Genomic DNA, 25,540 nt, shown 5'->3' with positions numbered 1-25,540 from the left:
GCCTGGAGCCTTCCCGTTGGACGCTAGTTTTGGAGCTTGAATCTACACTAAGGAATCAGCCTAGGATCTCGTGCATTCGGCCATCACAGTATGGAGCAAAGAGTATTTGAAAAGCATTTGGCCAAGTGCACACATGTGCATGAAGACACAACTTATCTCGAGATCCTGCGCTATGTGGTGAGTCACGTCAAACTTGCTGCGTACTGTTATATTCTCGAAACTGACACCCTGCTGACAGTCTCTTTCGAAATAGGACAAAAGCAAGAGCATCTTCAAGGGGTCTCTTTCTGATGCCGAAGCGGTTAGATACTTTCGCGGAGAGGTATGTCCCTAGCTGGCAACGGCAACTCTCCCAATGCCGATTATTTTGAATCCAAGTGTGTTAGGCGAGCTGGATTGGATATTGAACTTTTGTCAGGGTGAATTCGATCGAACCTCTCGAATTGGAAGTGTACAATCATCCAGCAGCCTGCGTTTCGTGTGAGCCACCCCGAGCTCGGCCTTTCAGCCGCAGGACTGATTCGCGAGATACTCCCGACATCTAGCCTGCAAAGCAATGCAAAAGACCCGAAAACGTTTACCCCTTTGACACTGTCGTTACATCCCAATCTTTTCCAGTCCATGCTAAAGGACATGAGGCTACCGTTGCAGGCTGTAGAGCTGACGAGCGTTGTTGGACCCCTCTTCTGGCATCGATACACCGAGATTAATGGAAATGATCCTCATCTTCGTAAGGAGCTATAACTAGTCATTGAGATCGGGACCTCACATTGAGACGATAAACTAACATTGGGATTAACAGAGATCGTTTGCGGCAAGCAAGACTCGCGCCAGACAGGCAAGACGCGAGGTTGGCAGTTGATTCTCTCTTACTCCTTCAGACGTCGACAAACCACAGCATTTGTCAAAGGAACCTTGACATCTGTCATTCCGGAGAGTCTTGAGGACCTCGAAAGCTGCGCTGATGAGACCTTCCATCCTCTTCTATTCCCAGTCTTTGTTCTTTGCTATGTCATCTCCATGAGATCCGAACTCAGTCAAAGGAAGTGCCGTACCTGGATCAGGCGGCTGGAGGATGCCATCAGTGTAAATGAGACCGCTGCAGGACTCAGCTATTTCAAAGACGGCAAAATCAACCTCCGAGCTGTCGCTAGTGATCTGACTGAGTGTCATCGACAAGTTCTCCATCAACGACCGGGCCTATACTCAAGGATGCTGGGTGCGGCGGAAGAAGCCATGCAGTCGTTTTGGATACACGTTTCTTCAGGTGAGAAGTCGGAAGAGATGAAAAGCCTTCATTTCAGTCTTCAAGATCGTTTGGGCTTGCAAAGAGCACGGCTTGTTGGTCTTGACAGCTACGTTTCCGTATCCATTGAACGATTAAACATCCAAAGGAGCATGGTCAGTAGCTGCAAGTATACATGCCTGGCTTCCAAGTAACATGGGTCACTTAGATATCGTTCATTACAGCAGAGATCGCTCAGAACGACGCTAAGTTAAACCTAAAAATCGCTGGAGACCAGAGACAGCTTGCCAATGACAGCAAAAGAGATAGTAAGGCTATGAAAGCTTTATCACTTCTCGGAGCAACGTTCCTACCGGGCACTTTCCTTGCCTCTATCTTTAGCATGACTTTCTTCGACTTTCAGGAAGGTAAGAGACCCCATGCTCAACTGAGGCTTCCAGGATTGGCTTTGAATATTCACGACGGAGTCGCAGGATCTTCGCTTTCGCCAAAAATTTGGATTTACTTCGCCTTCACAATTCCATTGACAGCACTGGTTCTGCTAGGTTGGTTCTTTTGGGAACAGAAAAGAAAGCCCCCGATGGAAAGCCCCCGATCATCTTTTAACATTAGACGAAGTGATACAGAACTGGCTATCCTATCAGAGCTGAGAGAAGCACGATGATCATGCGAGGCTCTCAATATTTGTCTACCTAGCCAGCAGATGCAGGAGAAGGGCGCCGAAGCGGCTTACCAAGTTAACACTGTCTCGATTCGATGTTTTTTTGATGACCAGAAAGCTCTCGAGGTCGTAAGATTGCAAGAACGTCTACGTTTGAGATCAATGATTTGTGATAGATTATGACAACCAAATCTCAATGGTTTCTCTAGCGTCTTTAAGAATTACCTATGACCAAGTCCAGAATCGTGAGGTTGGGACCATTCCATGCCTTTCTCCCGCGGACAACCCAAAGAGCAACTGCTAGCAGTAACACGAATACCATCACTGGGCCACAGTAGTTCATGTTTTCAGCGGTGACCGGGATGGTTGATGGGAATGGCAGAAATACTATGACATAGAGTGTATAGATCAATGCAAAACCATTGATGTATAGACCAAATGGGCCGAGGTTCCACTCTCCAAGTTCAACGCCTCCAGTCTTGGCCATGCGAGCGTAAAGCATGCTGCTGATTGCGATGGCATAGCTAATGTAGAGGGCCATGGACGACAGCGAGGTGATAGCTCCAAATGCAACATAGCTAGAGCTGCCAATATTGAGGAGGCATAGAGCGCAGACAATGAAAACGGTGACAATGATAGCTCGAATGGGTACGCGGTGCTTCGGGTTGACGTAGGCGAGATATGCCGGCATTCCGCCGTCTCTTGACCATGCCCACGTAAGACGAGAGACCGAGGCGATGTTGGCGAGGTTAACGCTGAAGGATACGACGAAAAGACCTGTTATCATTGCCGTCGTAGCACCTTTTGAGCCAGTTATAGCCAGGAGAATGGCAAGGATAGGAGAGGAGGCGTTGAGGGCATCATCCACAGAACCCATGGCGACCAAGATGACACAGACCATGATGAAGCCCAAGCAACCATTCATGAAAATGGACCAGAACATGGCGCGAGGAACAGCCGACTTGGCCTTGCGGGTCTCTTCACTCATGTGAATTGCACTGTCAAAACCTGAAGCACCTGTCAGTTCAAAGTCATTAAGACGGCGCACAGGGAGCCTTACCAGTGAAACTCCAAACGCAGGTTAACATCCCCAGATTCCATGCAACGTAATTGTCCGTCCAACCCGACGCGAAATTGGTTTCGAGGAAAAAGCTGCTGTCATGTCGGGTGCCCATTACCGACAAGACAACGACGAAAACAACAAAGAGACAGACGTGGAGAACACCAGCGACAAGCTCGACCCAGGGGATGACCTTGAAGCAGTACGTGTTCATCAGCCCCTGCATCACGCACATGGCAATGACGAGCACTGATGTGTGCCAGCCGCCGGGAACGTAGTTCTCGTGATTGAGTTGGATCATAGATTCCAGCAGGATGATGGTGACATTCGCGATTCCGGCGAGTAGTGAAACGTAGCCAAACCATGTTGACCATCCTTGGATCCAAGTTGCAAACCTCTTCACTCTCGCTGGCGCCAGATGATAGGTCCAGTGGTACTGGGCCCCAGCAACGGGCTGGATAGAAGCCATTTCACCGAGTGAGGCCGCTTGGGAAATGGCGCCAAAGAAAACGATGATGAAACTAAAGATGAATGTCTGTGGGCCTCCGTTATACAGGGCGAAGTACATGTTCCTAAACAGTTCAGCCACGCTCAAAGTCAAGGTTGTTGAGTGGGTATGACCTACGTGCACATGCCCTCCCATAAGGCCATGTATGTCAGGGAGAAGGCAAACAGTTGCGAGAATGAGAACACTCTTTGCGTTCTCGTCTGGTTGTACACATCGGATCCATGCTTCGACTCGGCCGTATTGATCTTGGTTGCGTCCTTGCCGGTCGGCTGCATCTCGATGCCTTCCGCTGAAGACATTTTGAGTGAATGAGGTTCAGCAAACCAAAGCCGAGTGTTCCGCTGGAAGAAAGAGTGTGTCAGACAAAGGGTCGGTCAACCTCGACGGTCTGGAGTTGCGAACCCTTTTCTGGGATGACAGGATCGGGCCGGGATAGCATGGGCGGACAAGAAAACTCAAACCAATTGCTGCGCCGTTCGCAGATAAATATCGCTGATGATTGAATGCAAGGGGGGCTGCAAGTCTAAGACCCAGCTACGTGCAGCATTGCCGAAGGGTTTGTCGAACCGGCGGAGGTGGTCCGAAGGCGAAGCCATTAATCGCACAACAGTAGTACTGCAGCTGGCAAAGACCAATGACAGTAGTTTTTCTCTGACTTGTCTCCAATCATGCGCTTTTTCTCAGTCTGCCGGCATCGGTCCTTCTGAAGCCTCTCAGCAGATTCATCTCCCGACGGGGAGTCATCCCCGCCAACTGTAGCCTTAGTTGTGGGCTTCGGGCCGGGGGGTTACATGCGGGGGCAACCTTTTCATCTCTTCACGGGCCACGCCGGCTTGCCGGGACCCATCCTGATCATCGCTGTGAGTCTTTGGTTCTAAGGACCCTTGATCGCCGGGTGCAAGGATTTTGCTCCCGCGAGCGAGATTCTCATTTCAGATTATCTTTCTGACACGATTCACCAGCTGGTATGAAAGATTTTTGCAGCCGCTGAGGCAGCATGAGCTAGCATCCTGCCGATGCATGTTTTCTTTTGGATAGCCGAGGGAATACCACTATTCGTTCCTCACTAGAAACATGGCGCTTTTGGAACAGGCCTCATCCAAGTAAGAATTGGCACGGGCCGACCCTCGAAAGCACATCAGCCGCTCTCATTCACCCAACGCACTGGATCGCGAAGGCACAATATTTTCTTGTACGAAGGCAATCACCTTTGTCGTGCTGTAGACCATAGAAGTTGTCTGCCGAAGGTGCCGGGCCAAGACTATGACCGAAATGAAGAAGCCCTGTCCCAACAGCTGTTGTTTGTTTCTCCAACTCCACCTGCGTACATATCTTCATGATTCTTCGACCCACTCGGGAAACTTCTTCTTCATCCTTGTCGAATGCAAATGGTGCAGAACCGAAATTTCAGATGGCATGGTTTACGTGTCCAACACTTGAATTTCCGCTCCCAAGATCATGGGCAACCTGCTTGCAAGGAAAAGCAAAATAAGTCGTCCAAACAAGCAGATCGGATCGACGAAAATCAGGGCGAGAATGACCAGACAGTGCGTAAAACCCTTGTCAGGAGACGAAGGGACCCTAACGTGGTCTCTTCCACTGTTGTGGAACTTTCCACTAAACGACTCATCCATCCCCTCGGGACGGCGAACAGAGTTTGCATGGTACCGGGATGGAGAAGCCTTGCGATCCATGGGGCACACTTGCCTCGATTCATGTCGAGAACTCTCTCCGATAGCTCGGTAGGAACGACTCAAGGCACCATCAGTAGCCGGCCTTGCAGCTACTCTGATCCTATGCTGGCAGCTATGATCTGCCCAATAATCACAAGCTGGGGACACCGTGAAGCCAGCACATCTCCCGGAGTATACCGTCCACTGTTCAAAGTTTACTGGGCAGAAATTTCGTCCCAATGTCTACATCAACCGCCATGAACTTTATGACAAAGATTTCCGGTGGGGTGGTGGAAGCTGAAAGGGAGTTCGTCATCTTCTGAAGTACTCGCGTTCTCCCCGTGCCAATGTCACGTCGTAGCAGCGTGCAACATCATGCTGTTCGATCACCCACCAGCTCCGCCCTTCTACGCGTTGAAGGAAGACGACAAAGCTGCACTTGCAGTCGTCTCTGCCTTGGTATTCCTCATCTACGCCATCATCGGCATCACACTCAAGCTCATCATCCGTCTCAACATCACATCTCTCAAAGCTCACGATGTGCTCTTATTGATGTCTGTAGCTCTGCTATTCGTGCAGACCACATTCGTCATCACGGCCTGTAACCACGGACTGGGTCGTCACCAGAATGCTCTTCGCCCTACGGAACTCGAAGCTTTTTACAAGGTTAGTACTCCCTTTAGGGTATAAAACATCTAGTCTAACAGTCATCTGATCTAGCTATTCTACGCATCGTCCATCTTCGCGACTGCCACAGCAGCCACAACCAAATTGTCTTTGTGTCTGCTCATACAGTCAATCAATAACCACGGTAAATTCAATATCGCCAATCACCTACTCTTCGGTGTAGTTATCACATGGATGGTGTCTGGTATTACAGCCGAAGCTCTTCAGTGCTCACTTCCTAGACCATGGCTTGCCATCAGCCTGGAAAACTGTCCTAGACGAGAGGTTGTCTACCTCTACAATGGAATAATGGACATATCCACCGACGTCGTGCTCTGCTTCCTTCCAGTCGCAATGATGTGGAAGGTCCAGACCACCGTGAAGAGAAAGCTGCTGGTCATCGCTTTGTTTGGAACTCGGATCATGTATGTTCATCACCCAGTTCTTACCTGCCACATTTGCTAACTATGTCATCTTCAGTGTTCCTATTCTATCAATCCCGGGACTCATCAGCACGCACACTCTCGTCACGGACTACAAGGACAGCACTTGGCACGCTGTACCACACGTCATCTGGCTGCAGTGCACACTGGGCCTTTCTGTGATGACAGCCTGCATCCCGAGCCTGAAAGGAGTCATCGACAGTCTCATGGGCTCGACGTCTGTGGCCACGATTCAGGCGCCTTACCAACTGACCGCGTCAGGCGGGGATGAGAGCGGCAGGCTCCACGCCACAGCGATCGTCGGAGGAACCAACTCGCGATATGGATCACATCTGACGAGTGGAGCTGCGAAATCGAGAGCTACACGAAGCAAATCCTTACGCCCATCCGATTGGCCAGTTGCGGTACAGGGACATGTCCACGACAGTCGGAAAGACAAGGAGGAGGGGGCTTACAGAACCGAGAGTAATGAGGATCTCGTACCACAGCGGCATGAGAGCCGATCAAGTTCTCATGAGGGATCATACAAGTCCTCAGAGGCTGGCTATCGGTTGTAAAATTTCTGCTGTTCCAACTGAAAAAAGCAGATTGCTTAGGTTTTCCTTCAATCGACGCTGATAGTTCCACCATGTTCAGGGAGCGGAAACGAAGCCACACAGGTGTGGAAACTGGCGTGATATTTCAAAGGAAACCCCAGATCCAAGAGTCGTGTTGGAACCAACATCATTCGCAGCTATTACCGCAATGAGACAGTGGAGAAAGATCGTCGTTCATTTAATAAGATTTAATACAAACCCCGGGGTTATGTAACAGTCGTTCGAGGCAGACCTTCAGTGAGAACTCACGCCTGAAAGACCCCGAAGATTTTATTGAAATAGCCTTAGCACATCCAGATAGCTCCCCGGCGGATAAAAGTGGTGACCGTCCTTATTTTCTCTCATTTATCAACCATCTCCGTTCGACAGGGCTGAGAGCAAATGAGATGCGCGGCGCATTTGGTGACCCTCATTAAGTGGTGCGATGTTGGTGGATCGATAGCGGGTCGCAGCTTTGGCGCAGGCAGGCCACTTTTCCCAGCCATGGCAGTTATCGGCCGTCGGGTGAACAGCTTTTAGTGTAATGGAGGGGGTTCTTTGTATGTCACTTCCAATGTGAAATGCCTTTAGCGTTGTGAGCCCAGTATTTGGCTGTGTTTTGCTGTTATCTAGGCGCAGTGAGTAATTGACACCCGATTTTCCATGAGGATGAGGTAAGAGGTTCCAGGGGTTGGAGCTCAGCTTTACTAAGTAAACCGCAATGAGACCAATCACCGAACACCGAGAAGTTGCAAAGGCCTTGAATTACTAAGTAGATATCTTGTAAATGGAGTATAAGGCGACTCATCAATCACATAATTATCAGTAAAGAGTAATGAGGTGTTGCCTGCGCTGAGCGGCGGACAGTGGTTCTCAGATTCATGATGTTGTGACGTTGATACAGCACCATGTCAATAAGCATGGGAGCTTCAATACCCGTCTTGGAGTGAGTCTCTCTACTCACTCGGAATCGCTTTCAACGAGTCTTCGTCGCAATTTTTGCTACACTATTCGATGTATTCCTCACAATATCTTACATAACATGGCCCCCTCACATTCCATCTCTGACGCAGCGACCATCATGCGTCCACCAGTCGGGTTCGGATCTCGGAATGCATGGCGTTGTGGCACACAGCATCTGAGGCGTTTTTAGTGGAGATGGGAGACCCCACAGACCCGGTCCGTTCACAGCTGTGAGCAAAACTTTTTCTCGTCCGGCTTCATCAGCTGCTGTGACCGGAACTCTGTTTCTCAATTTGTCCCCATCAAACACATCTTCTCTCCCTTCAATTCGCACGGATTTACCCTCCCGGCGACGTCGACCACATGTACCAGCACACCCTCTCCTAGAATTAAGCACATGCGCGTAGCGGTTTAGCCGTCCATCAACCTAATTTCAGCTGCGTTGCTCGTCTGTCCCCCTTTGCTCTTCAATCCCAGTCAAGCCAGCCACGTCCCTTTTCTTTTCCACCGATCTTCTTACCTCCGATCCGCTCCGTTACCCCACGCCCGTCTGCCGCCCTATTACGGTGCTGCTAATCGGGTCGCCCGTCATGGACCACCGCGATCGCGACCGCGACCGCGATGAGGACGAGTACCGGACCGGCGAGACAACGCCGCTGCTGGCGGACCAGCCGATTCCCAAGTCGGAGCCCGTCACCAGCAGCTGGTTGACCGAGTCACGGCTGCTGTGTCAGTACTCGCTGCCGCTCATCGCCACGTATCTGCTTCAGTACTCCTTCACGGTCATCACCACCTTCGTGGCAGGTCATCTTAGCGCCGATGACCTCGCCGCCGCGAGTATTGGTCTGACAACAATGAACATCATCGGATTGGCCATCTACGAGGGTATGGCCACCGCTCTCGACACTCTCTGCGCCCAAGCCCAGGGTTCCGGGCGCCTCACTGCTGTCGGACTTCATGTCCAACGCATGCTCATCCTGATGGCCATCGCCACCATTCCCATTGGCGCTTTTTGGATATTTTCTCCAAGCATCCTCTCGGCATTCATCAAGCAGCATCATTTGGCTATCAAGGCCGGTTCATTCCTGCGAGTCAGCTTGATCGGAATTCCCGGATACGCCGCGTTCGAGGCTCTGAAGCGCTTTCTACAGGCCCAGGGCGACTTCAAGAGTGCTATGATCGTTCTCATCATCTGCGCCCCGGTCAACGCCCTACTCAGCTGGCTCTTCGCCTTCAAGTTGGATATGGGCCTCGAAGGTGCCGCTCTCGGCCAGGCGCTTGCCAACGACCTCCGACCTATCCTCCTGCTCATGTACATCGTCTTCTTCGGCCAATGGTCTCACCAATGTTGGGGCGGCTTCTCTCGAAAAGCTTTCCAGGAATGGGGCACGCCCGTCAAGCTGTCAATCGCAGGCTCGCTCGTTAACGTTGGCGAATGGGCTGCTTTTGAGATCTTGACCCTCAGCACTTCATACCTTAGCACCGAACATCTCGCCGCTCAAACGATCTTGACCACGATCTCGGTCGTCATGTGGCACATCCCCTTCTCCATCTCCGTCGCCATCTCGACTAGAATAGGACACCTCATCGGCGCCGGACACGTCTCCATCGCCCGTCGGGCAAGTAGCCTCTACGCCGCCGTCTTCACTATTGTCGGCATGATCGACGGCGTCATCCTCTTCCTCTTCCGAAACCAACTCGGGCTCGTCTTTTCCGAAGACGCCGCCGTCCAGGAGCTGGCCACAAAGTCCATGCTCGCCGTCGGCGCCTTCCAACTCATCGACTCAATCATCTGCGGATGTAACGGCGTCCTCCGCGGTCTTGGCCGACAGTCTGTTGCGGCCTGTGTTGTCTTCGCCGTCAACTACATCGGGGCTGTGCCCCTGGCGGTATGGCTCGAGCTGGGATCCCCTGCGATGGAGCTCGACGGTGCCTGGATTGGTCTCGGCGGCGGTATGGTGCTGATTGCCATCATAGAGTGCATCTACATGAAGGTCATCAGATGGCAGGATTGCGTTGAGAGCGTCCGCGCCAGAGAAGGGATTTAATACGGTGCCATTTACGATAGAATAGCGCTGTTTTTCATAGATCAGATAGTTTCTAACCAGATACCCGCAAGGAATAGACAAATCAAAAGTTGATTAAATCAATCTACAAACATCTCAGAACCTGATCGGTGAAGCGAATTGAAGTCGACCACGGGCATCAATCACGGTAATATGAATCCCAAGGGGACATTACATAAGCGGGCATAGATGACAGCGGTAACGGTGGGTCCAACTGATCCGACCTGAACCATCTGATTGCCTCATTGGCCCCTTCTTCCATCTTCACTGCCTGTCCTTTTTCGGCATTCGAGCATCACACCGACCGAAGCCTTACCAACCTCACAAAGCGTCAATAACCACTGCGACCTCTTGCCGAAACAAGGAGTTCCATTGGAAAGATCCTTGAAGCCATGGCGGGTATCCAGGACTCAAGACAGGCGGTTCTGCCGTCGAAACCCCCATGCATCGTATGTCATGACCTAGACCCGAACCAGTTCCCCAATCTTCAAGATGACTACCCCGGCTTCAAACCCGAAGCCGCTAAGCATTGGTTCCGTGTATGGGCTGCGATCGTTAAGCGATCGAGTAAGGCTGGCTGCCACTTTTGCTACATCATCTACCAAGCTTATCAACGATTTGGGCTTGACAAGATCAGGAGAGTCGACCCAGACTGGGATCAAGAGACAAGGGTCTCGATCTACTTTCACAAAGTCCTCATGGTAGCTTTCGTCTCCGAGACTATCCAAGGGCCAGATGGTATGATAGACGCTTCGCAGCCGATTCTTCGTGGTCGATGCGACCTTTTCGTCAAGCCAGGTGAGCGATGTTCTGACAGCTTGACCGAAACATATTGATAACATTAACCCCAGATAAACCATCTCCCTGGCCAATGTTCAAACCTGCATATGAAGTCGCTCCAGTGCTTCACTCCAACCGGCGACAAAAAGTCGTCAAGGGATGGCTTTCATCCTGTCTCTCACAACACGAGCGTTGCAGCAAGCCGTTTTGCGGTGGTAAATATGACACGGCGATGGCGCCAAAGAGACTTTTGGATCTCGGAAAGAATCCTCGAATGGGAGTGAAACTAGTCGACGCATCCTCGGACACGAAGCCCTATGCAGCAGTCGTGCACTCCTGCGTTCAGCAATTGGAGCCACCAATGGCACCGACGCGGGGGGAGAACCTGGAGGAGAGAAAGCAGAAGATCCAATGGTGGCAGATCCCCAAGGCGATTCAGGAAACCCTCATCGTGGCCGATGAGCAGGGCATAAGATACGTTTGGGTCAAAGACTTTTGCGTTGTGCAGGATGATGACGAGGATTGCAACTGGCATATTTATCGAGAGGACATAATCTTTCGCGGGTCCTTTCTCACCATTGCCATCACTGGCCTCAAAGATCTTCGCCATAGCAGCTTTGGCCCTCGGACAGTTATCTCTAGCGATGTGGACCCCAAGAAGACACCTGAGTGCTTCCCGATCCCGGTAAACCATCGCGGCCGCGACTACACCATCTACGCTCGAGACTCCATGTATCATGCTCACCAACTTCTCAGGGAGGAGCGGCATTACTATGGCCGCCGCACTCGAGATGAGATGATTTCAATATTTGGCAACGATTCCTCCTTTCAAGGCATCGCCCTGTCGCCAAGAGTTCTCCATCTTCGAAACTCTGAGATGGTGTGGGAATGTCAGGAAGACCAGCGTTGCGAGTGTATGGCTGAAACTCACAATCATCAACTGGATAGAAAGATGCAATGTACCTGGGATAAAACCCCAGGGCACTTGGAGTTGAATGGCCTGATGGTTGATGAGGTTTTCCGCGGTGTCATGCACCTGCCTTGTGAGAGAGACGACAGACAGTTGACGTTAAGCGCTTTCTTCCGTCATCTTTCTCAATTATCTGCCGAAGCAGAGGATCCGAAGTCGCGCGTGCATTGGGTTGCCGGCATCTCAATGTCCGAGGACAACGCAACCAAATTACCGTACGACCTTCTTTGGAGCGTCGGTCGCCTTCATGATGATAGCGGATGGCCCATACAACATAGGCTTTCGCCAAAGACGTCACCGGACTACTCTCCAATGAAATCCATACCTTACTACGCTCCCTCGTGGTCGTGGACAAGCATGCAGTTCAGCAAGGGCGAGAAGCTGTTGACTGCGAAAGACATCTGCTGGCCGAGCTCGGCCGGGGCTCTAAGCCCGGCCAAAGATTTCAAATGCAACAGTGTGGAACTAGTTTCGCGCAATACGATGATTCGGCATCATGTCACTGCATCCACATCATATTCCACAGACATGCCCTTGCCTTCCGACGAAGTGTTCAAGCCTCATCTGCTTCACTTGCAGGGAAATATCATGCCCGTGGAGCTTGACTCGGAGTATGTGACAGAAACTAGCCATGAAGACGCGAAGATACCATCGTTCAATATGTCGACAAAGCACATAGGACTTTACCGGCTCGACTCTGAGCCCTTTCCTGGTGCGGAATTCCGACCAGATTGCGACAGGTTGGCTGAGTTATACCTCTCTCGTTCACGCGCAAAGCAGCATTTGGACCTGGTGGTCCTGCTCCTCGGCAGCGTGAAGGCCTTCTTCGACGGACGTGATCCCCCAACAGATGACGTCTCCGGCGAGGGCCAAGGGATGGATGTTGGACTTGTTCTCTCTGAAATTTGTAATCCCGAATCTGGGCAGCCTGTGAGAAAACGTGTCGGCGTGTTCACGGTGCCACATACAATAGAGGGGGGGAGTTGGTTTGAAATTCTCAAGATCAAGCCAACGGCCGTAAGCATAGAATAAACCCTATCAGGCCCGATGTACCTAGACATCGCTTGATATACCAAGCCCTTATTGCCAATGCAGCCCTCGGTGGTCAAGTTCATTTTCATGCGACATATGTTCCTCAAGGCCCTGTCACAGGCCACATCCAGTTGGTAGTCATGCATGGTGTTATTGTTCGCTTTATCCCTTATACCAATATCAGGTTTTGCCAGTGGACTACCTGAGAACCAGTCCTTGTCGTATTTCCTCGGTGTTGAAGTCTCTCTTGTATAAATTCTTAGCACTGTCGAGAGACGAGGCATCCACATGCTCTCCATCGCCATGATAAACTTCTACATCCTCATCCTGCATGCGAGGCAGGCCATCTGGCCAGAGTTTGATGCTGTCCCGCGTATCATCCGAAATGCAGTCGAGCTGCAGTTTTGTCAAAGGGTTGGCGATTTTACTCAAAAGTGATTCCCATGAGCCCTGTTTGATATGCACGAACCGCAAGCTCAGGTCCTCAATGTCTGGACTGTTGGCCAAAAACACGAGAAAAGACGCTTCATTGACTGGAACCATGTCGAGGGTCAGCCGCCTCAGCTTCGGCAACTTTAGTTGGTCTGCAACCAAGTCAAACATCTCGCTGTACGCAAATGTCTTCCCCTTGAGAGTGTTGTGCAGATGTATCTCAAGAACTTTGAGATTTCTCATGTACCGAAGCAATCCAGCGAGGCCAGGAAAGTTCTCTTTGGCAAGAGCCCTGCGGTCGGTAGCACTCAAGTATGGAATGACTGGGTAACTTCCCAGTCGGAACGGGACCTCCTTGGGGTTCCTCCTTGTACCCAGGCTGATTGACAATTTCTCCACGTCTTTGACGGCCGCTTCGAATTTCGAGTTTTTTTCCCTTAACTTTGGCAGAAGATTGGTCAGGAAAACAGTCTGTACCACACTCCCGTACGACACCGGTGAGCAAAACACTTTCAGGTCGTTGATGAATACACCGCTGCGGGCAACCGCAGACATGACGATTGTAAGACCCGCCCCAGCCCGCGTAGTTTCCGATTGAAACTCCCGAGCATCCGTCGGTTGCCACTTTGGGCGCCGTTTCTTCGTTCCGCATTTGCGAAAGCGTCTCTCTTGGGGGCTGATCTCTAGGCAGCCCAGAGTGCCAATGTTCCCCAAAGCCGTGGCGAGCTCAGCAACAAGCCTTTCGTCGTCATTGCCAGAGTCCGATGCAGCGAACTTTGTAGCATGTACTGTGATATGTTTGACAGCTCGAGAGACGATCTTGCTGGACGTCCGTTCGATAAGATGCTCTAGGCTCGTAGGCGTCAAGCTTGCAGACTGATAGGAGTAAAAGCGCAAGAATGGCGGTATTAAACATTGTGCAGCGGTGAAACGATTCGCGAGGCGGAATCTTTTCATCGATTTGAGGTCGAGGTTCTCGATTATTCTTGCAATGAGCTCTGAGGGCAGGCATTGCAGGTATCCATTGCTCGGCGCTCCGTGTGCGACGATGCGTGACGTCGGACCTTGGGTTTTGACCATGCTGCCGCTCCGTGTGAAGTTGGTCTAGAGAAACCAAATGATTTCCTTCAGGAATGATTTTGGAGCTTTTATATCGCTGTAGTTCGAATGGTGACTCAACATGGACGATCTGCGACTAACGGTAGCGTGAGATTTTAGGCGAGCTCTAGGCGACATTGGCGTTGAATAAGAATAGTGCTGTTAACATACAAACACTGGATTCTTGCCAATGCGCTCGTCAGTGCCTCCCTTGCGGCCCAGCAGCCTTGCTGCTGCCTGGACTGGGGCGGTCTGCAACAATCATTGCACGACTGCTCTACTCAGGAGAACTAACTTCGAACATTGACTAAAAAGCCAAAGACATTTGTTCGACTGCCCAATTGAACTAATTGCGTCAATGACATACTCATTCGTCGTCCGTTTGGCGATGCCTTCCACCCATTCCAGCCCCATCGAGTCCTCATATGAGTGATGACCGCTAGAAGGTCTTGAATGAAGCCGAAGCCAGCATAATGAGTTGTTCGAGGTGCATATCTTTGCCCCGATAGCAAACATATGTGACTGACGATGATGGAACCCGCGGAACGCTCATCGTCTCTATTTACCAGCTTCTACCGTCCTTATCAGAGCCGCCATCGGGAGGCGTGGCCGATGCTCGGGCGATAGCGGACCCTTGTCCGAAAAACACTGTCGGCCCCGGTCACCCCATGTTCCGACGGCTGTCATTCTTTAGATACCTACCTTAGACATGTCAATGCTGGCGAACCATTTGCCGCTGATTACGTAGTCATCCTCAAATTTTCCGTAATCTTTTAACACCGGATCGGATGAACAGTGCTGTCATCATGAACGAAAGTCAGGTAGAGGGAGCTAGGACGACAAGGTCGAGAGTTCGCGAGCAGCGGGAGGTTACACTGATAAGCCCCGACGTCTCCGGCCTTCAACCCCGCACTGCCAATACGCGGGGAACTATTGCCAGGTTCAGGATAAACAACTGGGTACAGCCTGTCGAACATCGAATATCTTTCCCGCGAAGTACTCTCAAAATCGTCATCTCAAGCAATTACGTATGAGAAACACTCCTCGATGTGATTTCGAAGACGCTGGCCGCGCCGATAAGAAATCAGATGGCAGGATTATGTGCGTCTTACTATCCGTGGTTGCAGTCTGATAATGCAAGACAGCAGCGAGATGTCCATCAGAACTCTTGGCATGCAGATTAGATTAGATACCGCACTTTGGATCTACATGGACTTTGCAAGGACGATGGGCTCAGTGACACGAAGTTTGCTAACGGTTCCTCGTAGACAATCCGCCAAGCCACATATCTAGACCCGGCCCGGGTGACTGGTGAAGTCCGTCCCAAGGGCATGGACCGGCAAAACTTCCGTAAGTCTAGAGCCTTGGCAGCATTTCTCTCGTCAATACTTACTATCAGTAACAAAAGATCTCTTAACCGAGTCTTCTGAAGGGCAATGCGACTTCGGACCACAATCGTTCATAAAAGCCACCATCTCTCGTTCAGTTGCCCGGTCCTTTTTAGTACGTACTCCAAGCTTGGTGTTGACGAAAAAGCTCGCCCATTTTTGCCATCACAATGTTCTTCAAGCAACTTGCGCTAAGCCTCCTGGCTTTGGATGTTCTGCCAGCAATAGCCTCGTCTGCCCCAAGTCGACAGTTCAAGCGAGCAGCCAATATCACTACCTGCAATGTCAACGAATCGGCACCCAAGGTCAAGGCACCTAAGACTAACGTCTGGGCTCCAGTCTCGCCTGAAGACAATCTAGCTGTCTGGAACCTCCTTCATGACCCAGCCGCGGGCCTGAATCTCACGGACCCTAGCATTGCAAATGTCACTGACAACTATGTCTACTGGATCGACACTCTTCACACCAACAAGTCTGACGTCCTGCCATATCTCAGTGGCACAGCTCAGTCTCCGCCAAAATATGCTCGCGTCGTCATCTTCGCGGGCGGAAAAACAGAGCCAGATTCGCAAGAGTACATGGTTGGGCCGCTCCCGGTCAGCAATGCTACCAAGATCCAAAAGCTCGACTACATCTTCAACGGCGGAAGTGGTGGAAAGATCCCTTACAACAGTCGCTACTTTGACAACGCTCGCACGGCAGCGTCGGAGCCGCTCTTGATCTCTGTGATGAGCAACATCTCGGATATCACTTCCCAGCTCATTGATGGAGTTTACTATGGCTCCTCTGATAACCGCACAACTCTCACTTCCACAAGCGGAACGCCGTTGTCATATGATGGCACCCAAGCCTTTCGCACAGTCATGTTCAGATATCCCAACACTGCCACGTACCTCACTCCTTTGGACTTCTTCGTCATTCTCGACGTTACTGGCACGGACTCCTCTCTTTACAAGTTGAAAGGCATTGTCACAAACGAGAAGTTTTTTGCTACTGTTGCCGACTTCAGGGCTGCTTGGGACGCAGGCGAGTTGAAGGAGACATTTAAGCAAACAAGGACTCCTGATTGGGGCCTTCTTGACCACAAGCCGGACATGGGCGTCAGAGATCTTGAGGACAAGCTGGCACCTCAGAGTCTTGAGGTTGGTGGCAAGCGCTACAAAGTCGACGAGCAAGAGAAGTACATCGAGTACATGGGGTGGTCGTTTTACACATCCTACTCCAGGACTCTTGGACTGATGTACTATGACATCAAGTTCAAGGGCGAGCGCGTCATCTACGAGCTCTCTCTTCAAGAGGCAGCTGCTCAATATGCCGGATTCACTCCCAAGGCTGCCGGAACTGTGTACCACGATACCTACTACAGCCTTGGTACGGACCTTGGCACCCTTGTGGAAGGATACGACTGTCCTTTTGGCAGCACCTTCTGGAACGTGACATATCACGAAGGCAACTCCTCAGTTGTGAACACCGACGCCATCTGCATCTTCGAGGCTGATGCCGGATACCCTGTCTCTCGCCATCGTTACGGAAGCAGCAACGACTACGGCTTCAGCTACCTTGGGACCGTCAAAGCGTCCGCGCTGACGATGAGATCCGTCGCGACTGTCGGCAACTACGACTACATGTTTGACTACTCATTTCATGTAGATGGCTCTCTGGAAGTCACTGTCCGTGCTTCAGGATTCCTGCAGTCATCATTCTACTACGCAGACCAGGGTAACTTCGGTCCCAGAATTCAGGAGGCAACTATGGGGTCACTCCACGACCACATTCTCACCTACAAGGCCGACTTTGACATTCTTGACACCAAGAACAGCCTCGAAGTCAGCCAGCTCGTCGTTGTCAATCAGACTCAGCCTTGGTATCCCGAGCTCGGATCTTTCGAGCAAATGGAGTTGCAGAAGTCCACCATGACGGAGGAGCAGCAGTTCAACTGGCAGCCGAACAATGCTGCCATGTACTGCATTGTCAACCCCAACGCCACGAACGCATGGGGTGAGAAGCGTGGCTACCGCGTGGTTCCAGGCAAGTCTAACATCCACCTCACCCCGCTGAACTCGCCTTGGACCAAGCACCAAACACCATTTGCCAAGTCGCATCTCGCACTTTCTCGCCAGCATGACAATGAGCCATACGCAAACAGCCATGCGAACGTCAACCTTCCCATGAAGCCTCAGCAGGACTTCCTCAAGTTCTTCAATGGCGAGGGCACTGACAACGAGGACATTGTGTTATGGTTCAACTTGGGAATGCATCACTTTACCAGAGCTGAGGACATTCCTGTCACTCTTTACAGTGAAGCTGTTAGCAGCATTGTGTTCGCCCCACAAAACTTCAACGACAGGGCCCAGGATGGAGACCTCCTCAACAGGAGATGGGTAGCTGTTAATGAGACAACAGGACAGTTGGAATACGACTCATACGGAGTTGCTTTGCCTGGACAGTGCGAGGTCGATATCGCTGAACCTGTTCTGAGCATCAAGAAGAACGACGAGATATAGAGGTCAACCAAAGCTCCCTTAGATCTTTTCATGACGCTTTTGTACCTAGACATCGATAATCATTCCGCTAAGAGCGTCACCAATGCAGAAGAATGTTGACACGTTGACTGATGAATTTTTGTTATTTCTCCAACATGAAATGTACACATCACATAAATCAGGCTCCATTTGGCATCCAATCAGGGTCTGCGAGTTCAATTCCGTTGGGGACAAAGCCGGGGGCAACTTCCCTAGATTAGAATTTGATGTTTCATACACGGAGAGGAGAGTTTACCAGTTGTTCCCACAAGAGTCCATCTTCCATGACTCGTTGCCCTTTGCCATTGATTCTTTGCAATGACGTAGTGGGGCTGTTGATTGTCGAAGACGTCAGGACCGAGCACTATCTCTTTTACCGGGTTCCCATCATCGTATGACAGGGACAAAGTGAGAGGAGCTCCTGCATAATGGTGCCAGGCTTCTGCTGCATCAACGCGGTGCCAGATCGAAGGTCCAACGGACCCCTCCAGAAGGTAGTAAATCGCTGTACTGACTGAGCGGTTGCCGCTGTCCGTATCGGGATCCTGGAATGTCTGGGTATAGTAGCCCTTCTCTTCATTCGGAATGAGGCCGAGCTTCTGCACAACTTCTTGGGCCGATCGCTTGTCGATTGGACATGGCTTCTGGGGCGACGCGGAAACACCCGGCGCCAGGGCATTGAGAACCCAGAGCAGCGTTGCGGTGCGGTACAGCAGCATCATGAGCGTGTGTCGGAATGCTCGGACATCAAGTTTCGCAAAATCATGCATCAAGGACCTTGGGCCAGTCGCTCTCTATATATCGGTGAGATTGGCGAGTAAGCACTACTGTATTTAGGCGGAGTGACGCGGAGGCGTTGTTCAGGGATCGCGCTTACTTACAGCTTAGGCGATGGCGCTATTCCTTCGAGTGTGACACAAGACGAGAAAGGTGCTGCACTAATATCGGGTGTCACATCCCATTTAAATATGCTGGCAAGAGTCCATTGTTCATCGTGATTTCAACTTACCTAAGCGCTTAAGCTATGAAAACGCCCCGGAAGCACATCATCACTTTACATGCATAGAGCTTTTAGCCTCTACTCCAAATCTGAGGGAATGAATAAATTTCCCTGAAAGATGTATCTTGCAGTGCGCATGAAGCCCAGTCTGTGAAAAGTCGGTGTACCACTGTAGCCTTCGCAGTCATCAGTCTTGACAGAGATTGGGAGATGTCCTGCCGGGTGCTGAATGACGAACTCATCTTCTATCAGCGTCTCGGGGGCTAGAAGTTGATTAACGACGGACCCCTTGATACGACTGGCAGCACTTGTGCATACACCTCCTGTGCCTGCCATGCTCGGATGACAGTGATTGTCGAGCAAAAGGCGTGCCTGAATGTGGCCCTCAGACGAGGTCGGCTTAGACACCACAGCTACCATTGGCAACATGGGAGACTGTTCATCAATATTCTCCCACTCCTTGCACCTACCCAACTTCTGGGAAATTCTCCCGCGGATTTCTCGAACCCGTTTCACAAGCTCTCTATCAGAATCGATACTGTCGACTGGTTCGTCCCCTGCAATACCCACGCTTCCTGCGGTGACGAAGGCGATTGGGTTCCCAACTTCACAAAATGTGGCGTCAAGGGCTCCGAACGTACAATCAAGGCGATCAATTGCATTGCCAGTCGGAAGAATCCTCCTGGGCAAGGCGGTCTACTTCCTGCGTTAAATTTCTGCCGCGTACGAAATTGGAGGTCAGACTTACCTGGGAGTAGTCCATCAAAATAGGCGCACCCGTGCCTTGACAGCCGGAGATAGCATAATCTCTCTTCTCCAAAGCACGTCCGGTTTCTGGATCAACAGGAACATGGGCAACCAGCAGAGCATCCGTCCCCGTGTTGTAAATTTTCACAACTCTTTTCCCATCGCACCATATTGAGCTTTTGACCAGGCCTTCGTTGATCGCGAATGGCCCAACACCAGAAGAAATATTGCCGCAGTTTGCATCATACGAGACTGTTGCCTCCCCGAGACCGATTTGAGCAAAGATGTAATCGATGTCGGCGTCGGGTCGCTTGAATAGTCGAATGATGGCAACCTTTGAGGTTACAACACGCCCAACACCCATGCCGTCGATCTGGGCAGGGTCTGGCGAGCCCATAATGCGAACCAGAAATCTGTCACGCGCTGCGCCAGGCGGCGGAATGTACTTCTTGTGAAAGAAAACTGCTTTGCTGGTGCCTCCGCGGACGAAGGTTGCGAAAACACTGGGAGCAGGCGATACTGACTTTGTCGCCATTGCTTCAACGTTTCAGGCTTTCGAGGTGGATTAGAAACCGACCGATGGCCAAGTATGCCAGCTTAATGGACTCGAATGATTATTGACTGCAAATTTCCTCGAAACGCTGATGTCAACTTTGGAGAACGAGGTATTTGCAACAGACTTCGCGGCTGGCAGGTGTCCGTGAAGGTGTGGGAAGTCTTTGGTTACGGCTGCCCCTCCGGCAAATGCCGTGGTGGTATTGACCATTCACCCAGACACGCCAGGTTGCTTTGAGACATTTGCAATGACGACGGAGGCGTGGACGCTACACAGCAATGCGGCTAGCTGAGGCGTTTCGGATGAATCGATCAGCTCACTAGTCTCCTTTCAATTGCTGTGGCTTGATTCTGGTATCTCATAACTCTCTTATTCGATTACTTGCGACGAACTAAAAGTCTAAGAAGATTCATATTGCACAACTCATTAGCATGGATGGCCAACGATTCATGCGAATGAGAAGAGCGTGAAGCACCGTGTAGCTTCGTATTATGGAATTGAATAGAAAAGGTTCAGATGTAAAAAGTTATAAAATGTTCCGAAACCGAGAATCGAACTCGGGGCTATGCCTGCCTCTCGGAGATGAGAGGGCATCATGTTGGCCACTACACCATATCGGAGTGATTACTGGAAATGTGTGTGAATAATTGGTAGAAGAGATGGCTCGGTGCAGAATTTTCTTAAACCCACGGTGCCCTTCCGATGGTGGATACGCCAGCGGGGACAGTTCCCCGTTGTCAAGATTGGGCCTTTTCTAAGAGAGTTGCAGCCAGGCTTAGCCGAAATCACGTTGGATTCCGGCCATGGAATACGATTCACGTTTCCAGAACTTGTGTTCGACGGTCTTTTGAGTCGCATTATTCGATATTTGTTTGCATTCGACTGGCTTGGATGATTACTACAGCCCAGCCCAACTGGATTTCTTGAAAATGATAAGAATGGTATCCAAGGCCACCTGCGCTTCTTTTCCTAAGCTAATTAGAAATCAACTCTCGAAGTACGACGGACTGCCCCATCAGAAGATTCGTTGAGTCAGCTTCAAGTTGCAAAACCAGAGATAAACAGCGTTCAAGTGCTGTTGACCTAGCGCCCGTTTCCTCCTGGGTAGATGACTTGGAGTTACTATCGATGGTGGACAATCCCACCTGAAAGACTGTGTGAGACATTGCCCAGTTAATCGGAAAAACCAGGATGGGTGCGTCATCCTGGGCAACCGAAAATAATTGTCCGAACAACTGCTGTTGCCTCGTAAGTTGCAAGCCCGCATCGGACAAAGCGTTGCAGACACGAGCAGCATCTCCTCCTGCAGTGGGCCACAGGAGGGATATGATGAATATTCCATGGTGGTAACTGAACTCGATCCAAGAAATCAATCCGGCATAGGACTCTTTTGCCACCTCTGGAACGGAGTTCATTCTTTCTTTCCAACGCACGAACCACTCGTCTAGGACCCGACGATGCTCTTGACAGGCTCCTTGGAGGTCGTCTCTTTTCACTTTTAGGCTGTTCGCATCATTTGCTAAAAGAGTGTTGTGAATTTTCATGTTTAGAAACGCAATCAAGTACGACGATACGGAAATCTGCTCTCTGATCGTGCCAGTAGTTTGATTGGTAAGCTCCTAAAAGAAGGTCAGACGAGATCATGAATGCACTTGAACGGCATTGTACTCACCTTGCGAAGCCCATCGCCGATGGCCAGAAGGCTGGGTCGTCCGAAGGCGATAGAAACTTGACTAAGGCAATATCAGACGTCTTATCAGATGTTGGCTGGAATACTTGGGGGCATACCTTTCTAGACAATACAATGTCCTCGTTAGAGTGCAAAACCAACCATGACCCTCGTCTAACTCCTCCGTAGAGGGACGATGGGAAAGGTCCAGATAGTGTCTGATTGCGAAACCCAGATGTCGCCAAATGTCACCTGCCTGTGGATTTAGGAGGAGATAGATGCAAATTAGCAAGGTCCTTTCAAAGAGGAGAACATTTGATGGGGGAGAGCCGTGGTCGCAGTCAGTGTGTAAGACTTCAATAGCCTTTGCAAATGATGACTCCGCCCATACAACCAGCCTAGGGTCGCTCTTTGTGCCAACCGAAGATGCTATTGCCAACACCAGATAAAATAACTCAGTGTCTGTACTTGGCTGCGACCTTGAAAAGTCAAAGAATCCAGTGAGAATGCGGTCAAGGGTTGAAGATTCCAATACAGGAAAAAATGCATTCACAGATCGGTTGAACAGTTGAAAAAGACCTTCAGCTAACGCCTTAGTGATGTCGCCGTTCCAAGGCGATCTCATTGGCGAAACGATGTGGCAGTTCCACTTGTTGGCAGTTCTCAGAGTCTCAGGAATTGTGAATGGGCGCTTCTGAAGTAAGTGCCGAAGGCAACCGAAAGCACTCCAGGTCCCGAAAAACGTATCGCTGTACTTGCGTTGCGAATCACCACATAGTAGCTCCTCCTGCGGGCCTGATCTCACTGGCAGCAGGACACCCGTTGTACGTCTTTTCACACGTTCTTCATTCGTTCGGATTGTAGGAGCTGGCGAACTAGTTGAAGCTTTATGTCGGATTTGTTCCAGGAGAGAGTGTATGCGCCTTTCAGACTTAATCATTAGCAATCCGGCAAGATCCAAGGAAATACTTTTCGGACATACTTTAACGGTACATTGCTTCCAAGGATTGGGTCATATATCACGCAATTACGTGAAGTGCGATGGCATTCCTTGCAAGCTGGTAATTGGAGACGACACTTGATTCGTCGGTCTCTACAAAAGCTACATGAAGGTAGAGCGTCGATGATTGATCTTAATTGCTTCTCTAGATTGGAAAGATCTTGTCTTGGGTCGGTCGGATGTTGAATTCTCTCGTGCGGGAGGATAGAAACTGAACTCCGTGCCGCATCTGGTGAAGTCAGTGAAAAGAGACTGTCGTTCGTAACTAAATCATCGTTGATGAAGTCCCGCCACCAGTTTTCGTCCTCGAACAGACCTTCACCCATCTGCTGACCACTATCTTTCGGCTGAGTGGCAGCAGCAGCAGATTTCTTCTGCTGTGGCAATACAACGTTGCGATGACGAATGCTGTGGATTCGTCGTTGGGTGACGAGACAGTCTAGCTCCTCAAGAACATTCATGTCGTAAGCGCTACCACTGTGGCCGACTGGATTGCGGAGATTCGTATCGACTAGCTCGTTGATATATGCAGCAGTGTCTGCCAATGGTGGCCATCTCGAGGACAGCAGATTCTGGCCCATGTTAGGCTCCGTCACGGAAGTGGAAAGACAAACACATGAAGTACGTACGAATAGGTGCACAAGATCTGAAAGCGCTCTCTCCGCTGTAACCGTAAGCGAAGCTTCCTCCAGCTTTGCAGGGTGGTTCCGGAGAGCGTAAAGCAAAACCATTCCGGCTTGAAAATCCCGATTGCCTATTTCGAATGCCATCACGAGCCCCCCTGCTTTAGCGACATTCATGTCCAGAGCAATCAGATTGGTCGCTGCAGTTACAACGGCCAGTAACGACTCGTCAGACACCACAATGTTTCTGGAACATGGCCGATGGAGTAGAACGCGACATTGATAAGGTGCTGAAATTAGCCACGGATCAGTCAAAGATCCAGGCGTGGCTTCGTTTGCAAGCCTTTGAACGGCTTCGTTGGTCTTATTGGTCCAGTCGGCGTGGTCCTTGACGTAGTCTGGGAGGGATTGATCGAAGAACTGGGTGGCGTGTATTTCTGACTGTAAGATGCAGGCATGCGTTCTCATGAGGAACCGCTCTTGCGTGACGCTCTGAATGTTTCCGGAATGATTGCTGTCTGTATCACCATGGAACGGACTGCCCCCTCCATACGGAAGCTGGGTTGTGATGTGTTCGTCACTTAGGGCGACAGGACATCCCGCAGATATGGAAACGATCCTATCAAGCTGGTAGACCTGATTCAGATATTAGAATTTGTTCCGGAATTTTATGCCATACTAGACCTACAACCCAAAAAAGCTTGCGTCGCTCTTCGCAGAGTTTGTGGTCCCTCCTAATTCGGTCATCGGGCTCATGGTGTAGTCCCAGGCACACTGCTATCCGCATAGCTTCCCCAGTCGAATGCCATAAGTTAGCGGTATTTGGGAGTAACAGCGCGAGTTGAATGACGAGAAGCAGACATTGCAATGACTGGATGGATGCATGCTGCAAAATCCGCTCTGCGTGACGCAAAGCATCGGATTGTAGAGCCTCGCTCAGGGCAGCAACCTTTTCGAAGCTGTTATTCCTGGACGTCAGTGAGCATATAGCCAGCACCATAGGAACTACAAAATCTGCGATGTCTGCCAGGGTTTCGTTGGTGGTTTTGGATAGTTCCTGCTCGTAGAATAAGTTGAAATATTTACCAATTTCATCTTCTTCAAAGCAGGGAAATCTAGGCAGGATGTCCATTTTGTAATTCTCAAAAAGCCGTTTTACCACATGCTGAGGTATTCTTCGAGCGTTGAAGTGGACAAATTGAGATGCATATGCATGCCCGGCCGTTCTTGGGCTGAGCTCGTGATAGATACCACCTATTGGAATTTTGAGTGGAGGTCTTTCAGAACCGTAAAAGAGCTTCGCCTTATGCTGAATTTTCTCACTGCATTCGAAGCCACTTGCTGACAAAGAACGCATAACAGATATGCCAGCGATCTGGAGGACATCCTTTTCTACAGCGTTGATATTCAAGTCGTCTTGTGTTGGCAACGCCGCATTCGTAATATCCTCTCTTGTGGTAGCAAGGGTTTCGAGTTCAGCCAGCTTCTGCTCAAGATATTGAACAGCACTATCATCCAAGTCAGCAAGCCGATAAGTTTCTCTCTCGAAACATCTTCTGATGTGTGAATCAAAGGATGTTACAAACCTTCGAGGAACTTCACTGGAATTTTGTCGATTGATTGCGGTACATTCAACACCGGCTGAAACGCATCGCAAGCATCTTGGCGTTCCTCTATCACACTGGAATACACATCTTAGACTCACTGCGCCCTATTGCCGTTCTCCACAGACTTTACCTTTTGCTTTGATTTGTGACATCTAGCACATGCCGGGATGGATTTGTGCCTCTTGGACTTTGGGCTTGCAACTGTATCCATTTCTCGTCCCTTTCTTCGGGTGCAGCATACCAGTCGACTGGTTC

At 50.5% G+C, this 25,540-nt stretch overlaps 10 protein-coding genes across 10 annotated transcripts; 5 read left to right on the top strand and 5 right to left on the bottom strand.

The window, feature by feature from the left end:
* Positions 1 to 90: 90 nt before the first annotated feature.
* On the top strand, positions 91 to 1,896 carry CGGC5_v004308 (uncharacterized protein; the record flags this gene model as incomplete). Its single annotated transcript, XM_066151263.1, has 8 exons — positions 134 to 177; positions 239 to 322; positions 379 to 480; positions 546 to 730; positions 803 to 1,401; positions 1,455 to 1,653; positions 1,720 to 1,791; positions 1,859 to 1,896. The coding sequence occupies 8 exons, from the start codon at positions 134 to 136 to the stop codon at positions 1,894 to 1,896; spliced, it is 1,323 nt and encodes a 440-aa protein (XP_066009416.1).
* Positions 1,897 to 2,121: 225 nt separating this feature from the next.
* CGGC5_v004307 (Choline transport protein) lies at positions 2,122 to 3,774 on the bottom strand (the record flags this gene model as incomplete). The annotated part of the gene is made up of 3 exons (XM_032024719.1): positions 2,122 to 2,915; positions 2,968 to 3,539; positions 3,593 to 3,774. The coding sequence occupies 3 exons, from the start codon at positions 3,772 to 3,774 to the stop codon at positions 2,122 to 2,124; spliced, it is 1,548 nt and encodes a 515-aa protein (XP_031878566.1).
* Positions 3,775 to 5,523: 1,749 nt separating this feature from the next.
* CGGC5_v004306 (uncharacterized protein) lies at positions 5,524 to 6,814 on the top strand (the record flags this gene model as incomplete). The annotated part of the gene is made up of 3 exons (XM_032024720.1): positions 5,524 to 5,814; positions 5,869 to 6,239; positions 6,295 to 6,814. 3 exons carry the CDS (start codon positions 5,524 to 5,526, stop codon positions 6,812 to 6,814), a joined length of 1,182 nt encoding a protein of 393 aa, XP_031878610.1.
* A 1,571-nt stretch (positions 6,815 to 8,385) lies between these two features.
* Positions 8,386 to 9,843, top strand: CGGC5_v004305 (putative transporter; the record flags this gene model as incomplete). Its single annotated transcript, XM_032024721.1, has 1 exon — positions 8,386 to 9,843. One exon carries the CDS (start codon positions 8,386 to 8,388, stop codon positions 9,841 to 9,843), a length of 1,458 nt encoding a protein of 485 aa, XP_031878570.1.
* A 410-nt stretch (positions 9,844 to 10,253) lies between these two features.
* On the top strand, positions 10,254 to 12,781 carry CGGC5_v004304 (uncharacterized protein; the record flags this gene model as incomplete). The annotated part of the gene is made up of 3 exons (XM_032024722.2): positions 10,254 to 10,659; positions 10,713 to 12,628; positions 12,707 to 12,781. The coding sequence occupies 3 exons, from the start codon at positions 10,254 to 10,256 to the stop codon at positions 12,779 to 12,781; spliced, it is 2,397 nt and encodes a 798-aa protein (XP_031878567.2).
* Positions 12,782 to 12,841: 60 nt separating this feature from the next.
* On the bottom strand, positions 12,842 to 14,155 carry CGGC5_v004303 (uncharacterized protein; the record flags this gene model as incomplete). The annotated part of the gene is made up of 1 exon (XM_032024723.1): positions 12,842 to 14,155. One exon carries the CDS (start codon positions 14,153 to 14,155, stop codon positions 12,842 to 12,844), a length of 1,314 nt encoding a protein of 437 aa, XP_031878609.1.
* Positions 14,156 to 15,731: 1,576 nt separating this feature from the next.
* Aoc3 (Membrane primary amine oxidase) lies at positions 15,732 to 18,065 on the top strand (the record flags this gene model as incomplete). Its single annotated transcript, XM_032024724.1, has 1 exon — positions 15,732 to 18,065. One exon carries the CDS (start codon positions 15,732 to 15,734, stop codon positions 18,063 to 18,065), a length of 2,334 nt encoding a protein of 777 aa, XP_031878621.1.
* Positions 18,066 to 18,222: 157 nt separating this feature from the next.
* On the bottom strand, positions 18,223 to 18,802 carry CGGC5_v004301 (uncharacterized protein; the record flags this gene model as incomplete). The annotated part of the gene is made up of 2 exons (XM_066151262.1): positions 18,223 to 18,290; positions 18,340 to 18,802. 2 exons carry the CDS (start codon positions 18,800 to 18,802, stop codon positions 18,223 to 18,225), a joined length of 531 nt encoding a protein of 176 aa, XP_066009506.1.
* Positions 18,803 to 19,735: 933 nt separating this feature from the next.
* yraM-1 (putative isomerase YraM) lies at positions 19,736 to 20,365 on the bottom strand (the record flags this gene model as incomplete). Its single annotated transcript, XM_066151261.1, has 2 exons — positions 19,736 to 19,765; positions 19,832 to 20,365. The coding sequence occupies 2 exons, from the start codon at positions 20,363 to 20,365 to the stop codon at positions 19,736 to 19,738; spliced, it is 564 nt and encodes a 187-aa protein (XP_066009567.1).
* A 1,533-nt stretch (positions 20,366 to 21,898) lies between these two features.
* Positions 21,899 to 25,496, bottom strand: CGGC5_v004299 (putative transcriptional regulatory protein; the record flags this gene model as incomplete). The annotated part of the gene is made up of 9 exons (XM_066151260.1): positions 21,899 to 21,905; positions 21,953 to 22,005; positions 22,059 to 22,119; positions 22,175 to 22,978; positions 23,038 to 23,627; positions 23,685 to 24,314; positions 24,367 to 25,186; positions 25,265 to 25,359; positions 25,416 to 25,496. The coding sequence occupies 9 exons, from the start codon at positions 25,494 to 25,496 to the stop codon at positions 21,899 to 21,901; spliced, it is 3,141 nt and encodes a 1,046-aa protein (XP_066009539.1).
* Positions 25,497 to 25,540: the final 44 nt, after the last annotated feature.

This window comes from Colletotrichum fructicola (assembly GCF_000319635.2).
Source record: "Colletotrichum fructicola Nara gc5 chromosome Unknown KSG_Nara_v1_contig02, whole genome shotgun sequence".
Taxonomy (NCBI): Eukaryota; Fungi; Ascomycota; class Sordariomycetes; order Glomerellales; family Glomerellaceae; genus Colletotrichum; species Colletotrichum fructicola.
This window is presented reverse-complemented; position numbering and strand designations above follow the sequence as displayed.